Source organism: Oncorhynchus keta, chromosome 29 (assembly GCF_023373465.1).
Source record: "Oncorhynchus keta strain PuntledgeMale-10-30-2019 chromosome 29, Oket_V2, whole genome shotgun sequence".
Lineage (NCBI taxonomy): Eukaryota > Metazoa > Chordata > Actinopteri > Salmoniformes > Salmonidae > Oncorhynchus > Oncorhynchus keta.
Genome location: NC_068449.1, coordinates 29668652 through 29687153, shown reverse-complemented (window position 1 = coordinate 29687153; position 18502 = coordinate 29668652). Strand labels below are relative to the sequence as shown.

Below are 18502 nucleotides of genomic sequence, written 5' to 3'. Positions count from 1 at the left end.
TGTGCTATGGTGATGTAGAATTCCATTAGTGAAATATATGGTAACATGGATATCATGTAGTCTTCATAGCTTCTCACTTCATAGCTGTATTTGTTTTTTCTTGAAATCAAATCAACAGAACTTGAAAATTACTTCCATTCATGATGATCTATATTCTGATCACAGATAAAGAATGTAATGATGATGCATTTCCTGTCCGGGAAGACTGTGAAGTTGACACAGTGTGTGGAGAAGCTATATGTCATCACAACCAGTATGTCACCTGCCATGTCAACCGCTGTGGCACCTGTGAACCTGTGTTCCGAGGCTATGACAACATCACTGTCAACTGCACCCAGTGTAAGACTGCAAACAGATCTTCTGTGGCTTATATCTCTTATCTGCAGTGGGATTGGCCTTATATCAGTATGATTTTAGACATTTAGGCTTGGACATAAATTAAGTGGTTCAATTGCTTCCTTTGTATAAATTCACACACATTACTCTGTAGGCTATGTCTATCTGATATGAGTAAATTTGGAATGATATATGAAATTGGAAATATCTCATGTTATTGAACTCTTCATCAGTGACTCCCAAGTGTCGTCTAATACACCTGGAGATGTTGAGCAAACACAGGACAGGAACCATGTTAACTGGGGGGAGTTTAGGGACAAAGTACCATCCAAACTGTGATGGAGCTGGTATGTTCAGACCTAAACAGTGCAGAGAGGAGGACACCAAACTATGCTGGTGTGTTAACAAGGCTGGAGTCCCAGTCTCTGACAAGACACATGACCCCCTCAAATGTGACAGGCTGGTCACAGTCCAGTGAGTGAAATCATGAAGAAAACTATATATTTTATTATTAATATGTATTATATATTGTTTCTAAAATACATAAGTGATCAATAATTATGTTCTGTCTTTCATTTGTAGTGTCATTGATATTCAATTCACATTTAAAGTGGAGTTCTCACCTGTTGCAAAAACCATGGATGAGATACGAAGGTTTGTTTCCTTCCTCTGTAGTAACCCATTGATATGCAGTTTTTTATTAAATACGATTTTTATTGAAAAGTTATGTTGTCACGGCACCATTGTTGTTTCAGGCAGCTGGTATTAAAGCTGGACAGGGAATATACGCTGGATAAAACACAGATCCTAGACATAACTGTGAGTAAGCAGGCATGTTTCCTCGTAGATTATCGTTTGAGATTGTGAGTGAGCTCTGTCTTTATGAATGTGTTATTTGTGCCGGTCGGCCACGTCCTCAGGTGCGGGAACTGTACCAAGTAGTGTCCATCCGGCTGACTGACGACAGGACAGACAAAGAGCCAGTGGACATAGCAACTGTGGCCTACTACATTGAGAGAGATGTGAGACATTTTGTAAGAGCTGTATCTGCTTTCAGACCTTTCAAAAAGGCTCTGTTTGCTTGTAAAGTCATTGAATATATCTTTAACAGTCGATGGGGGCTCCATATTTTAAGAAATAATCATTTTTTTTGTATAAAGGTCTGTTCAAACTGGCATGCCTGGTGCTAATATTTTGCTTTAACTATGCAGTGAAATTTAACTGTTTTGCCATCCTGTCTAGTTGAAAAGCAACACGTTTGGGTTTGAGGTGGACGGCCGGAGACTAGAGGTGGCGAGGGACTCCGTCAAGGTCCTATTCTTTCACTATGACCACCAACACATGGACATGATGACCATCAATCCAGGCTTTGCTGCCCTCATCCTCATCATTGCCCTGGCCATTATCATTGGTGTTTCTGTGTCTGTGAGTAAGAGCAAAACTAATTGTACACTAGATTCAGTACAATACCACTGCAATCCTCATATCACAACTTCTCTGTCTTTGTCCATCACTATTGTCAGGTGGTGGTACAAAGGAAAGCTCTGCTGGAGAGGAGATTCCAGTTTGAAGTCATTGAGGTATAGTCTGATACAACAAATTGCGGCATTAATCTGAACTCAATGTATTGTCCTGTGTTTTACTCTCCCTTTTTAAATGCAGGTTCAAGGGCAGAACAACGACCTGGAACAGCAAGAAGCTACCATGACCTACTTTGTCATGTGACATACTTTATCTTTGTTGGTTATAGTAGATTTGTTTATTTTTTTAGTTGTCACTCAGTTCATTTATATGCAAAGTTGTTGTCCAATTATCTCTTTCCCTGACTGAAACAATAGTCAGCTGCACATTATGGAAATATTGTAATTGGTTGATTTCTTAACGTGGATTCTAAGCTGTTGCTTTAATGAAATATTAAACAAGAATTGACCATGGTTGAAAAAAAAATCAATATGTACTTTATTTGAAATAAAAATCAGAATTGTTTCAAATTGTTTATTTACTTCAAGAGGTGATACTTAGGTTATGGTAACAGACCATAATACAAGATTGTTCATTTGTTCAGAAAGCCAACTTACTTTAACAGCTGCAGAATTGAATACCAAACAGCTGGCTACATCTAGTCCAAACTATACAATGAACATGTATGAAAGGTTTTACTAGGCAATAAAAGTTTTGAAGCAGTAAGTGAAAGAACAGGACATTTCTGAAGTGCGTTCCGCCCCTGTTAGAGGTATAGTCCCTCTGGTGTCCCTTCCTGTTTCTTATACAACACGTTCTCCTTTGACTTCTTAAAGTCCTCGTTCGTCACCTTCATCCTGCGCTCTCTCAGAGCCATCAGCCCTGCCTCTGTACAAATGGCCTGAAGTGAGAGAAATAAGTTAAACACTTCAGTGAAAATTATTTTGAGGTGCCACAGGATGGCAGCAAAACCAGAAGGTAAAAGTTAAATAGAAGGGCATACAGTCTTTCTATCTCCCAGCTTGTTACTGCACCTTGATGTCAGCTCCGGAGAGGTCATCCTTGGCTAGGATCAGTTCGTCCAGGGTCACATCGTCTGCCACAGTCATCCTGCTGGTGTGGATCTGGAAGATCCTTCGCTTGGTCTTCTCATCCGGCAGGGGGAACTCTATTTTACGGTCAATACGGCCTGAGGAGTGGGGGACCAAAAGATATACCAAATCAGAGGACATGCTCCTTGGGGCAATCGCATAAGATACGTGATCTTCCTGTCTGGATCGGGTTCGTGCAGTGGGTGAGATCTTCATGGGCTATACCCGGCCTCGTCTCAGGGTAGTAAATTGGTGGTTTGAAGATATCCCTCTAGTGGTGTGGGGGCTGTGCTTTGGAAAAGTGGGTGGGGTTATATCCTGCCTGGTTGGCCCTGTCCGGGGGTATCGTCAGACAGGGTCTCAGCCTCCAGTATTTATGCTGCAATAGTTTGTCAGGGTGCTAGGATCAGTCTTTGTGAATTTAAGTATGCTCCCCCTAACTCTCTTCCCTCTGAGGACCATGCCTCGGGACTACCTGGCCTGATGACTCCTTGCTGTCCCCAGTCCACCTGCTGCTGCTCCAGTTTCAACTGTTCTGCCTGTGGCTATGGAACCCTGACCTGTTCACTGGACATGCTACCTTGTCCTGGACCTGATGTTTTCGACTCTCTCTCTCCCGCACCTGCTGCCTCAAACTCAATGATCGGCTATGAAAAGCCAACTTACTCCTGAGGTGCTGACCTGTTGCACCCTCTACAACCACTGTTATTATTCGACCCTGCTGGTCATCTAGGAACATTTGAACATCTTGACCATGTTCTGTTATAATCTCCACCAAGCACAGCCAGAAGAGAACTGGCCACCCCTCAGAGCCTGGTTCCTCTAGGTTCCGGCCTTTCTAGGGAGTTTTTCCTAGCCACTGTGCTTCTAGAGCTGCATTGCTTGCTGTTTGGGGTTTTAGGCTGGGTTTCTGTATAGCACTTTGTCACATCGGCTGATGTAAAAATGGTTTTACAAATCAATTTGATACTGCATCTCCAATCATTACTTGCTAAAAGTCAGTATTAATTTAGGTTGGCATAGCCTGCATTGTAATTTTAATTGAAGATTCATAGTCGTATAATAATGTTATCGTGTACCTGGTCTGATGAGTGCGGGGTCCAGGGTCTCTATCCTGTTGGTGGCCATAATGACCTTGACATCACCTCTGGAATCAAAGCCATCCAGCTGGTTAAGCAGCTCCAGCAAAGTCCTCTGGATCTCCCGCTCTCCTCCTGAGTTAGAGTCATACCTGCAGAGGACACAGTAGTCAGCCCACAACCTCAACCACTGAGACACACCATACAATTGTAGCGATTACCTCCTATACATGGAGGTTCATTGAAGTATACAAAACATAGTACTGTAATCCAGTGGCGGTCGGTGCCGTTTAAGATGAGGACAGTTTTATATTTTTTTAACATGGCCTTATTTCTATTATTATTGGCTTTATTATCTATTACTATTATTATTTCTATTATTATTTCTTATTTCTATTACAGCATATTGGATGATTGTCATTCATATTCCATTCACCCAGCTCCATAAACAGCATTTACATTTTAGTCATTTAGCAGACACTCTAGATAAGAGCGACTTACAACAGCGAGTGCTAGTGGCGTAACGGACTGCAGTTGATCTGTGATCCGTACGGATCCCCCCTCCCCCACGGTTCAGCACGCATGTGAACCACGGACCTCCCCACGCATGTGAACCACGGACCCCCACGGTTCAGCACGCATGTGAATCACGGACCCCCCCCCCCCGCCCTCCCCCACGGTTCAGCAGGCATGTGAACCACGGATCACCCCACCCCCCCACGGTTCCACACGCATGTAAACCCTGGATCACCCCCCACCACAGTTCAGCACGCATGTGAACCACGGATCAACCCCCCCCCACGGTTCAGCACGCATGTGGACCACGGATCAATTCAAGTTAAACTATCATTGTGTGAAATGCAGTTTTACTGACGCTGTTACTTTATAAAGTGATAATTCCCTACATCTCAGTACAGAATTGCAGTGAAAAGATAAAGACAGATGCTGTGTTTCACTCTGAAGCCTGAAGGTTGATTCCATTATTTTGGCATGTTGAATCCCAAAGAATCAATCTTGGATGCTCACATTGCAAAAAGCAAAGAAGAAAAAAAGAGCAGTGACAGACATGACTAGCGGAGGAGCTGAAGAACTGGAAAAGCCTCCCGCTTCATTTAAGTCTCATGTATGGGAGCATTTTGGCTTCCCTGACAAATATGATGACGGAAGAAGGGTGGTGGAGAACACCATTACGGTGTGAAGGCATTGTGCCACAAGAAAGTTGTATGATCATGGAAATACATTGAGCGTGGCCACACATTTAAAGTGTCATCACCCTGGTGTGTCAGTGACGGGAGTCAACTCAGCCAAGAGACAACAACTTCTCACCGCGGCATTTAAGCCCTTTGCTTCAATCCGGTCTGATTCGTCAGCAATGACCAAATCTATTGGGATGTTTATCACAACAAAAGGGTTCAAAAATACAGTGGAGCCACGCTACTTCATACTTCAGTATGAAGATCGTGCCAGATTCTTATGAATAGGAAAAGATCAAAATTGTCGATGGATTATCCATTATCCATCCTCTGTTGCTCTCACCACAGACTGTGGACCTCCAGGGCAACGGAAAGCTACGTGACTGTGACTGCTCACTACACCACAGAGGAGTGGACCTCCAGGGTAACAGAAAGCTACATGACTGACTGCTCACTACACCACAGACGGGTTGACCTCCAGGGTAACGGAAAGCTATCTGACTGTGACTGCTCACTACACCACAGACTGGTGGACCTCCAGGGTAACGGAAAGCTACGTGACTGTTCACTACACCACAGAAGAGTGGACCTCCAGGGTAACAGAAAGCTAAGTGACTGAATGCTCACTACACCACAGAGGAGTGGACCTCCAGGGTAACAGAAAGCAACATGACTGTGACTACAGACACGCCCCCTCTATGAGTCACACAGGCACAAATCTGGCGCAGGTACTGCTAGGAGCAGTAGCAGAGTGGAAGCTAGAGAGGCTCAATAGCAATAACCCAACCACCACAGATAATGCCGAGAACCAAGTAAATGCAGTGATAGAGGCTGGACTGGGGCCACAGATAGCTTGCTTTGCACATGTGATCAATTTAGCATCTCAAAGGGGAATCTCAGGTAACCAGATGGACCGCCTCCTTGGGAGGATCAGGAAGGTGGTTTCCTTTTTCCACCGAAGCACAACAGCCACTCATGTGCTTAAGACCAAGAAAGAAATGTTACAGCTACCGACCCACCAGCTCATACACCATGTCACAACAACATGGAACTCCACTTATGACATGTTGGAGAGCTATCTTGAGCAGCAGGCAGCTGAATACTCTGCACTGACAGACAAGACCCTGAAAAGACACCGTCACCTTGTCTGATGATGGCGTGAAAAGTAGCAGAGGAGGTCCTCCAGGTGCTCAAACGCCTCTAAACAGTTAAACCCGGCTGAGCACTGAAACGGCACTGTCTGTGTTCATGATCCTACCTCTGAAAACAAGGATTCTACAATCCATGACCCCAAGTGAGGAAGACAGCACCATCACTAGAGATGTCAAGGCTGCCATTAGAGAGGACCTGAACCTCAGATACCCCTCTAACGTAGACGACTACTTTCATAGATCTACTGCACTGGATCCAAGGTTAAAGTCCCTGTCTCACCTAGACCCTGCCCTTTGTCGGAAGACACAGTGAGCTCACCACTGAGATTGTGGCCACTGAAGAGGTAAAAAATAAAAGAGTGAATTGCCTAAATAATAAATATACTGCAGTCTAATGTTAGTCTATGCTAATGCGATTATAGAATCATCCATTATTGATCTGGAATAATAATGGCTTTTATTAAATGTTAATGCCACAATTATAGTTATATGAAAATAAATAATTTGTTTTATAGATCAAGTAATTTTTTTCTGCAGGGTGAAGCCACAGAGCTGACAAAAGCAGACTGAGGCATCTCCTCCACAAAATTATTTGGCCATAAAGGAGCTTTTCGGGGAGAGCTTTGTGAGCAAGGAGACAGGCAAGACGTTTGCCAACACCATCAAAGAGGAGGCGGCATCCTACAAGGCAGCAAGCGGCGTTCCAGTGGATGGTGATCCACTGGCATGGTGGGAAAGCAATGAGTGTAAATACCCTCACATTGCCATGATGGCATGACACTGCCTGGCATATCAGTCACTAGCGAGAGGGTGTTCTCCAAGGCAGGGGACATAGTGACTGCAAAGAGGTCTCCCCTCTCCCCAGACAATTTATACTTCAAATAGTTTTTTTAAAAGATGAGGAAGTTTTAAGATCAGGTCTGCTTTGCTTTCCTTCTTTTTGATGACTTGGACATTCATTCACCTTCATTCACTAAGGTAACACGCCTCATATTGGGTCCTTGCTTTAAGTGTTCTTTAAGTAATAAATGGAAAGCAAAGTTATTCGTCTCTTTTTTTTTTTGCTGATCAGAAAAATGATCTGATCGTGACTCAAAACTGTGAGTTTAGAGATCCGTTGCACCACTAGTGAGTAAAATACATTTTTCATACTGGTACCCCTTTGGAATCAAACCCACAACCCTGGCATTACAAGTGCCATGCTCTACCAACTGAGCCACAATCCTTTGATTGTTGTACAATTCCTTCTCGCATCTATGCGCTCTCCTCCTCTCACCTTTTCCCTTCGCTTGTGGACTTCAGTTCACAACACATCAGCTGTCTGTGACCAGGCAAAACAATATTTTTAAGCCAAACCTTCATATCATAACTGCCACACAGCCTACATCGTTGTCACCATATTAACGTCACAGCTACTAGAATTAATGCGTTAGTAAAACTGCTACAATCATGCTGTACAGAGTACAGTCAGCAGCAAACAGCTTAGCAGCTACACTAGCGGGTCCCGGCGGCAATAAATTAATAAAACCAAAATCGTACCTCGACTTGGAAGAGTTCCAGTGTTGGATAGTCATAGCCAGCTTGCTAACATAGCATCCCTCTGGGGTGTTTGAGAAGGCTAAACTAGCTAGCTGCATTCGCTAGCTAAGTAAGTGAATTTGTGTTTTATTTATATATATATATATAGAGCACTCTCGCTCTCTCTTGCCTCCTCATTTTTTAAAGAAATTAATTTGTTCATAACTATTGTCTTTCTCAGAGTCAACTACTCACCACATTTTATGTACTGCAGTGCTAGCTAGCTGTAGCTTATACTAGATTATCTGATCCTTTGATTGGGTGGACAATAAGAGCTCCTATAGGTTGGAGGACATCCTCCAGAAGTTGTCCTAATTACAGTGTAAGTCTATGGAAGGAGGTGAGAACCACGAGACTCCTAGGTTTTGTATTGAAGTCAAAGTACCCAGAGGAGGACGGAAGCAAGCTGTCCTCTGGCTACACCATGGTGCTACTCTACAGAGTGGAAAACAGTGTTTTAATAAATTATTTGGTGACATGAATATATTTAGCATTGTTTGATCTAAAAAGGATAACTTTAAATGTTTCACTATTTTTAGTTTTATGAAATTCACTGAGGATGGTCCTCCCCTTAATCCACTGCTGTAATCACATTGTGTCCATTGTACTGCTAATTCAATCACTTAGCAATAGTAAAGCAAATAAGCTTTGTAAAAGCCAGAACGGCCCTTAGGGCAAGCGCCTATCTCTTGTTTCTGTAGCAAGAGGCAAATTAATGTCGGCCTACCAATACACTCCCTGGGCATAGAGATGCATGAAGGTTTTTGTATGACTCGACCGGGGATGGAACCCCCAACCTTCCAATCCCAAGGTAGACACTATGGCATATATTGGGCGACCAATGGAAAGTTGGGTGATGACTATTTATCAGAGTTCACATACAATGCCTTCAGAAAGTATTCACACCCCTTGACCTTTTCCACATTGTGGGTTACACATTTAGTCAATGATTTACACAAAATACTTTGTAAAGTCAAAAAAACAAAAAAGGAAATAACATTTAAAAAAAACCCACTAATACATCTTGATTAGATGAGTATTCCTCCCTCGGAGTCAATACATGCTAGAATCACCATTTGCAGCGATTACAGCTCTCTGCACTGATTACAGAGTCTTTCTGTGAGTCTAAGAGCTTTGAACACCTGGATTGTATAATATTTGCACATTAATCTTTCAAAAATTCTTCAAACTCAAGTTGGTTGTTGATCATTACTAGACAGCCATTTTCAAGTCTTGCCATAGATTTAAGCCGATTTAAGTCAAAACTAACTACTCCACTCGGGAACATTCAACGTCGTCTTGGTAAGCAACTCCAGTGTATATGTGGCCTTGTGTTTTAGGTAATTTGTTCTTAACTGACTTGCCTAGTTAAATAAAGGTACAATTTTTAAGTTAAAAAAAAAAATTGTCCTGCTAGAAAGGTGAATTTGTCTCCCAAGGTCTGTTGGAAAGCAGACAGAACCAAGTTTTCCTCTAGGATTTTGCCTGTGCTTAACTCTATTTAGTTTATTATTATAATTTTAAAAACTCCCTAGTCCTTGTCGATGACAAGGATACCCATAACATGATGCAGCTACCACCATGCTTGAAAATATGTGGTACTTAACGATGTCTTGTCTTGTGTTGGATTTGCCCAAAACAACACTTTGTATTCGGGATAAAAAGTGAATTTCTTTGCCACATTGCCATCTACCAAAAGGTGCAATTCTTTGTGAACCATTGGAAAACCTCCCTGGTCTATGTGGTTGAATGAAGGACATTACATAGAATTGTATATGTGGGGTACAGAGATGGGGTAGTCATTCAAAAAATCATGTTAAAACACTATTATTGCACAGAGTGAGTCCATGCAACGTATTATGTGACTTGTTAAGCACATTTTTACTCCTGAACTTATTTAGGATTGCGTTAACAAAAGGAGTCAATACTTATTGACTCAAGGCATTTCAGATTTTCATTTTGTATTAATTTGAAAACATAACTCCACTTTGACTTTATGGAGTATTGTGTGTAGATCAGGGACACAAAATCTAAACGGTATCAATTTTAAATTGAGGCTGGAACGCAACATGTGGAAAAATTCAAGGGATGTGAATACTTTCTGAAGGCACTGTAGGTCTCCGTGATTAAGCAACCAGGAAAATAAGGAGTGCTCAACAATAATCACAACATACCTTTTTTTTGTATTTAAGAAAAACGCCCAAATTATTGAAACCCTTGATGAAGATGAGCAAAAAAAATACTGTATAAAATAAAACAAATACTGAACTATATTGTATGCTCCCCTAAAATTGGGAAGTTCTATTTTATACTAAAACAATTGCACAGAGAAAGAGTTTGATTTAACAAGTAATAAATGGCTATGGGACCCACGAAGGCTGGAGTGCATCAAAAGACATGCTTGAGGCAGCTGTGTTACTCTTCTACCGCTGACGGCCAGGCCATTTTACTTTATTACAGTCATTTTGTTAATTATATTACTGTAAACTAAAGCAATACTATAAAACAGTGGGCTCCAACTTTTCCTAGCATGAGCTACTTTAACATTTATTTTATTGTTTTACTTGTCACTAATAACATTTTTCTAGCTTTCAAATAGGCACATTCTTATCCTCCCCCCTTCAATTGTCAATGTTTTCTGTCAATGTACCTTGTAAAATAATGGCTAATTAACAACTAAGGGGGGCCTAAAAATCTGCTTATTTCCCCAAATTGTGTTCTCATTAATTTCCTGGTTTTAGAAAAAAATGACAATTGTTCATAAAGAAACAACAAAATGGGATGTTCTGAATCCACGTTAACGCTTAAATAAGAACGTTTTCCAGACTTAAAAAAAATACACATTTAGATTTGAGTTCCCCTTTAATTGCGCATCTATCGAGTCAGAAATGTCCCGTCTAATGTGCCAGTTAAGCGATGGTTCTGTACTGTTGCTGCTAATTTCATGGCAAAGTTACACATCATTTCAAGGCAAAGATACAAATAATATACTTACTCACTTACTCAACATACTTACTTACCCTACTTTGCAGTTAGCATTTAATTGAGAAGGTTATGGGGAAAGTATTTCTTTCAACCCACAAGATGGTTATCACATCGTTTATGACAGGTGGAATTGTTTGACGAGCTACTGGGCTGCAAGCTACTGGCAGCTCGCGATCGACCTGTTGCGAGACCCCTGCTATAAAACAATAACTATTCAGTACCATCACATGTGAAGACGTGTGCCTTATATAATCTTTAAGTTGCTGATATTGTGATTTGCTCTAGGCCAGCCCAAGATAATGTAAAACACTTAATGACAACTGTTGTATTTAGGGGGATGGCGGTAGGAAAGTGGGTTTGTTTGTGCTTGTTTGTACTTTTTTCTCCCACTGTGCAATAACGTAACAATAAAGTAGTCTATAGATTTGAGAACATGAAATGAGCCTACTGTATTTTTTCATTATAATTATGATGAGCTCCTCCTCAACATAAGACACATACTCTGCACAGAACCTCAATGACCACGGTCTGAAAACCCCGCTAGCCTTGCCTTTTAGTCCCGATGGCATCGATCTCATCGATGAAGACGATGGAGGGCGCGTGTTCCTCGGCCACCCTGAACAGCTCTCGGACCAGCTTAGGCCCATCCCCCAGGTACTTCTGGATCAGCTCAGAGCCCACCACACGCAGGAAAGTTGCGGACGTCTGGTTAGCCACCGCCTTGGCCAGTAGGGTTTTCCCTAACGCATCATAAGAACAGTGTCAAACTATGCCACTTTTAGAGGCAGTTTCTAGATGTAGCTTTGGACTATAAAGCAAGTTCAATGGAGAATCTCCCCTTTAAATGCTTTTTAGTCCAGGATTAGGCTTAAAGGTGCAATCAGCAGTTGAAACTATAACAAAGTGTTTCAGTAAAAAGCTGAAGGATGGAGCAAGATGTAACCAATCTTAAATTCATAGACTGAGCGATGGACTAACCATCCATGATATCAAAATTATAGCTTTAACCATGTTGAGGCTATACCGTGTTTGTTTACATTTACTTTGTTTACAAACATTGGAGTAGAAAAAGCTCATATTTTGGGTTCTGATGGGATATGACAGTTGAACTAAGTCCATGAGACATTTCTAAGTTATATTCTTGAAGAATCAATGGGAAAATATAATATATATATAATGATATCAGAGTATATATAATATCAAATGTAGCAACTGCAGATTGTCCTTTAAATGTGTGCACAGGAAAACACCCCTTTAAGTATTACAAGAGAAAAGACATATCCAAATGCTGTTCTGTCTGCAATTGTTTTAGTTGTTTTACCAGTCCCTGGTGCGCCATACAAAATGACTCCTTTAGGAGGTTTGATGCCCATCTCTTCATAGTACTCCGGATGGGTCAGAGGGAGCTCCACAGACTCCTGAGAGGAACACAGGGAACCACAAGTACAGTTGTCAATCAGGAAAAATGGTTACCATGTGTTTGATATCGTTCCATATAAGCCATTACAATGAACCTGTACCTCCAATTTGAAGTGACACTAGCCTCCAAGGACACAGCTGTAACCATTTACATTAAGCATACAGAATAGTTTGTTCGGAAAAATCTTGGTAGTCTTATGCATTGAAACGCTATGACTGAGTAGAGCATTAACATGAACTGGTGTACTATACTCTACTGCTCTACCTTAATTTCCTGGATCTGGTTATCCAGTCCACCAATGTCAGCGTACGTCTCCTGTGGGGCCTTCTCCACCTTCATCACTGTCACAAGAGGATCAGTGTCATCCATTAGGACCCCAATGACGGCATGGACCTGTGAACACACACGTCACTCAATGGCAGTGTACAGTAAATATCAGCTTTCAATGAATTCTTTGCCTGAGTCAGGGCAACAGCCAAACACACCTTAGTGGCAGACTCCGTCAGTAATGGCAGACTCAGTCAGTACCTTGTGGTTGAGAAGGACGGAACAGCCCGGCTCCAGCAGGTCCTTGTCTACAAAGGAGAGGATGCTGACATAGTGCTCAGAGCCCACAGACGTAGAAACGATGGCGTGGTTGTCATCGATGATCTCTTCCAGGTTCCCCACTGACATGGGGGTTCCTCTCAGATCATCTACCTTAGACCTCTCCTCCTGCAGGACAACAGAGGATGGATGAATTCATTAATATTTAGATAAAAAAGGTGCAGTGTGAAGGCTTTATAGTGTTATGTTTTATAGGGATGCAAAGAGATCGACTGATACATATTTTACTGATAGGACCACATGAACAGTATGTAGCCTGCGTTTTATATGCTGCCTGCACATTAAATGCCCGTCGGGAACAATAAAGATCAAGACTTTTTAATAGATTTTCCAGAACACTACCTCTTGTTTCTCCTCTAGGGGCTTCATCTGTTCCTGGTTCCTGATGAACTCCTCCTCCATCAGCAAGTAGTCTTTGATCCGCTCCTGCTTCAGCAGCTTCAGCCTGCAGTGTGTATGTGGAGTTACTGAAAGAGAGAGCGATCATTCAGCTGTATGGAACGGGTAAAATTGTCTGGAAAAACAGCCGTTGTAACATTGTAAACAGCAGTCTGTTGCGGTTTACAATTCAAAATCAGTAAGTAGAAAGGATCTCTGCCGTGACAATGAAAAGTATAAAGTTAAATGTAGCCCAACTAACTTACCAAGAGGTAGCTTGCTGGCAGCATCAGGTCCCTTGCTCTTCTTCTTCCTCTTCCCAACCCTGGTGGGGATTGGTGGTTCATATTTCTTTTTCTTATCCTGAACAGTCCAGCAAAAGTTACAGAACAGTGTGACCAGTTATCAGACATAAAGAGTCGATGTGTAGCAAACTGGTTATATGAATATTCAAGTTTTCACAAGATTGGCTTTAGTGTTATTAGCAACATTAGATCGCTAGCGTTACTACATTTTGAGACAGAGTGACGTTAGCTAGCTAGCTACTTAGTATGGATTATTTACCTTGTCGTCTTTTTTTCCTCCCCCGGGTCCATGTCCTCCACTCTGACTTTGACCCTGTCAAATAAATCACATATCGGACACACAGTGAAGATAGTCAAAAGCACTTAGCTAGTAACAGTAAATTAGCTGTAACGTTACTTCAAAACTATAACAAGTTGCTAGCCATAATCTACCTAGCTAGCTAACATGTTTCCACTGGCTGCAAATGGCAGATTGGAATTAAAATGCAGCAAACACGTTCAACAAAATGATAGTTTAGAATGTGATCATAAATTAAGTTAAAAAGTGATGAAATCCTTTAAAACACTAGAAATATTGATTTGGAGAAACTGCTGGCTCACCATAGCTTGCTATCCGGTCTTTCAGCGTCGCTTACGTAATACGTCAAAGTATGGCAAGCGAAGCATATCAAAATGAAGAAAAATCGACATTATGAAAACTGATGGAAAATTATGTCTGTTTTGTGGGAACCAAATCAATAGCGAAGAGGCTGTCGCCAGGACATACAGAGTTATCAATCAATTAATATTCATGGTGATTCATTTGCATTTTAAACCAATTCCCAACACATCCAACCAGGCTTTTAAACATTTAAGTACATTCAATCGGCACATGAAGCCTATCATGCTCTGCAAATGGGTCCTGGCTAGAAGGAGTGTAGCTTTGGTCAAATTGAGATCAAAAGTAGATTTTGTTTAGTATTTTGGCTAACACTAACCCAACCCTTTTCCTAAACTTAACTTAATTATCATAACCTGATATGTTAACTCTCCTTACCTGCTGGGTAAATTCTCCTAACCTGGTACAAAAAGTCAAATCTTACATAATCTGTGTACCTTCTAGTCAAACCCCTGAAAATGGTGGAGACCTCCCAGTGAGTAAAATTAGACATATCATCCAGATGTTGAAATTAGGGAAACGATTCTGAATTAAAGTTGAAAATACATATTTTCCAGATGTTGAAAATATTTTTTTCCAGACGTTGAAAAACGTATTTTCCAGACATTGAGAAGACATCTTGCATGTCTAAATGCATGCTCTTTAACCGATCGCTGCCCGCACCCGCACCCGCCCGCCCGACTAGCATCACTACTCTGGACGGTTCTGACTTAGAATATATGGACAACTACAAATACCTAGGTGTCTGGTTATACTGTAAACTCTCCTTCCAGACTCACATTAAGGATCTCCAATCCAAAATTAAATCTAGAATCGGCTTCCTATTTCACAACAAAGCCTCCTTCACTCATGCTGCTAAACATGCCCTCGTAAAACTGACTATCCTACCAATCCTTGACTTCGGCGATGTCATTTACAAAATAGCCTCCAACACTCTACTCAGCAAAGTAGATGTAGTCTATCACAGTGTCATCCGTTTTGTCACCAAAGCCCCATATACTTCCCACCACTGCAACCTGTATGCTCTCGTCCAGACCCACTGGCTCCAGGTCATCTACAAGTCTTTGCTAGGTAAAGCCCTGCCTTATCTCAGCTCACTGGTCACCATATCAACACCCACCCGTAGCACGCGCTCCAGCAGGTATATTTCACTCGTCATCCCCAAAGCCAACTCCTGCTTTAGCCGCCTTTCCTTCCAGTTCTCTGCTGCCAATGACTGGAACGAATTGCAAAAATCACTGAAGCCGGAGACTTATATCTCCCTCACTAACTTTAAGCATCAGCTGTCAGAGCAGCTTACCGATCACTGCACCTGTACACTGCCCATCTGTAAATAGCCCACCCAACTACCTCATACCAATATTGTTATTTATTTTTGCTCTTTTGCACCCCAGTATCTCTACTTGTACATCATCATCTGCACATCTATAAAATTGCTAAATTTGAATTATTTCACCACTATTGCCTATTTATTGCCTTACCTCCCTAATTTTACTACATTTGCACACACTGTATATTTTTCTATTGTGTACGTTTGTTTAACCCATGTGTAACTCTGTGTTGTTGTTTTTGTCACACTGCTTTGCTTTATCTTGGCCAGGTGACAGTTGTAAATGAGAACTTGTTCAACTGGCCTACCTGGTTAAATGAAGGTGAAATAAAAATAAAAAATCTTCTACAGAAGAGGTCTTTTACAGATGTTGAAAATATGTCATTTTTTGGTCATTGTTTCTATGGCCAAATTTCAACAGTATACATTCACTTATATCTACATGTCAATGAAGAAAGCATTATATCACATTCAAAAAATTGTATTCGAATTAATATTGAAAAATGGAGTGAACTGAAGATTGCAGTATAAAATCTGGTTGCCAAAATAGTCCAGGAGAGATCCCCAAAACGACCATATTGTTCAATTTGGTATAGAAGCGTGAAAATTGTATAATTTTTTGCTTTCAACAAAACCTGATATTGTGCTATTTCAGCGAAGTCTCGGGTCGGCCTGTAGCGCACCCTATAGTTCAATGGTGAAAATGCATTTGCCTAATTTTTTCGTTTTGGGTCATGGCTTCCCTTGTGTTGTGTCAACATGGCCACAAAATAGCGTTAAATGTTTATATTGTTTTGGGGAACACATTGAATCAACAACCAAAACCATATGGTCCTTGCTTTTACCTTGATGATTGAAACAACGATGAAAAGCCATCAGAAATCACAGTCAGATTTGTATATTCTCACTTTCAAAGTGGTGTATTACATAAAAAGTTACCTTTTACACTCTAGTTAGGTAAGTTAGGTAAGTTAGGTGAGTATTCCTTAAGTCTGCTGGTTACAATGATATATATATATATAATTTTTTTTTCTCCACATTGTGACATTACAGCCTTATTCTAAAAATGATTTAAAAAATGGATAATAAAAAGGTAATCTTGAAAAAATGCATTAAAAACATATAACTTAAATATCACATTTACGTAAGTATACAGACCCTCTACTCAGTACTTTGCGTAAGCACCTTTGGTAGCGATTACAGCTTCAAGTCTTCTTGGGTATGACGCTACAAGCGTGGCACACCTGTATTTGGGGAGTTTCTCCATTCTTCTCTGCAGATCCTCTCAAGCTCGGTCAGGTTGGTTGGGGAGTGTCGCTGCACAGCTATTTTTAGGTTTCTCCAGAGATGTTTGATCGGGATCAAGTCCAGGCTCTGGCTGGGCCACTTGGAGACTTGTCCCAAAGCCACTCCTGTGTTGTCTTGGCTGTGTGCTTAGGGTTGTTGTGATGTTGGAAGGTGAACCTTCAACCCAGTCTGAGATCCTGAGCACTCTGGAGCAGGTTTTCATCAGGGAACTCTCTGTACTTTGCTCCATTCATCATTCCCTTGATCCTGACTAGTCTCCAGTCCCTGCCGCTGAAAACCTTCCCACACCATGATGCTACCACCACCATGCTTCGCCGTAGGGATGGTGCCAGGTTTCCTCCAGACGTGACGCTTGGCATTCAGGACAAAGAGTTCAATTTTGGTTTCATCAGACCAGAGACTCTTGTTTCTCATGATCTGAGAATCCTTTAGGTGCCTTTTGGCAAACTCCAAGCAGGCTGTAATGTGCCTTTTACTGTGGAGTGGCCCTTCTCCCCTGATTGCTCAGTTTGGCTGGGCTGCCAGCTCTAGGTGTCATGCCCTGATCTGTTACACCTGTCTTTGTGATTGTCTCCACCCACTTCCAGGTGTCACCTGTTTTCTTCATTGGTCTCTGGGTACTTATTCAAGTGTCCCCTGTTTGTCTGTTGCCAGTTCGTTTTGTCAAGTCAACCAGCGTGTTATTTCCGTGCTCCTGTTTGTTCCTTTTCTCTGTTTTTGCTAGTCCTCCCGGTTTGACCCTTGCCTGCCTTGACTCTGAACCCACCTGCTTGACCATACTGCCTGCCCTAACCTCGAACCTGCCTGCCACCCTGTATCTCCTGGACTCTGACTTTAGGATCCTTTGCCTGTCCACGACCATTTTCTTGCCTGCCCCTTGGATTATGAAAGATATCAGAGACTTGAACCATCTGCCTCCCGTGTCTGCATCTGGGTCAAGCCCTGTGCCCTTGTACTAGGGAGAGTCTTGGTGGTTCCAAACCTCTTCCATTTAAGAATGATGGAGGATACTGTGTTATCGTGGACCATCAATGCTGCAGACAGTTTTGGCAAAAAAATGTCTGTACCTCAACACAATCCTGTCTCTGAGCTCTTCGGACAATTCCTTCAACCGCATGGCCTGTTTTTTTCTCTGACATGCAATCTGATCTGTGGGACCTTACACAGACAGGTGTGCCTTTCCAAATCATGTCCAATCAATTGAATTTACCCCAGATGGACTCCAATCATGTTGAATAAACATCTCTAGCATGGAAACAGGATTCACCTGAGCTCAATTTCAAGTCTCATAGCAAAGGGTCTGAATACTTATGTAAATAAGGTTATTCTGTTTTAAATTTTTAATACATTTCTAAAAACCTGTTTTTACTTTCATTATGGGGTATTGTGTGTAGATGTAATCTATTTATGAATAAGGCTGTAATAAGGCTGTAACATGAATAAATGTGGAAAAGGGAAAGGGGTCTGAATATTTTCCGAATGCACTATATGTATGTGTATATAAATATATATACTGTATAAACTGTCCCCTGTCTATTACTAATGTTGAATAACATTTAATTTGAACTTACTCCATTATTTATATTTTGACCAATCAGATCAAATATTTTGCCAATAACTGGA

At 41.5% G+C, this 18502-nt stretch overlaps 2 protein-coding genes across 2 annotated transcripts; one reads left to right on the top strand and one right to left on the bottom strand.

Moving 5' to 3' along the window:
* Positions 1–204: 204 nt before the first annotated feature.
* Positions 205–2465, top strand: LOC118362186 (epithelial cell adhesion molecule-like). The gene is made up of 7 exons (XM_052486410.1): positions 205–810; positions 919–990; positions 1092–1155; positions 1257–1358; positions 1579–1761; positions 1860–1916; positions 1999–2465. The coding sequence occupies exons 1-7, from the start codon at positions 548–550 to the stop codon at positions 2059–2061; spliced, it is 804 nt and encodes a 267-aa protein (XP_052342370.1). The 5' UTR covers positions 205–547; the 3' UTR covers positions 2062–2465.
* Positions 2272–14286, bottom strand: LOC118362684 (26S proteasome regulatory subunit 4). The gene is made up of 11 exons (XM_035743224.2): positions 14184–14286; positions 13843–13896; positions 13545–13641; positions 13243–13367; positions 12823–13008; positions 12559–12687; positions 12196–12292; positions 11425–11614; positions 3968–4119; positions 2832–2986; positions 2272–2698 (listed from the first exon to the last, which is right to left on the bottom strand). Exons 1-11 carry the CDS (start codon positions 14184–14186, stop codon positions 2564–2566), a joined length of 1323 nt encoding a protein of 440 aa, XP_035599117.1. The 5' UTR covers positions 14187–14286; the 3' UTR covers positions 2272–2563.
* Positions 14287–18502: the final 4216 nt, after the last annotated feature.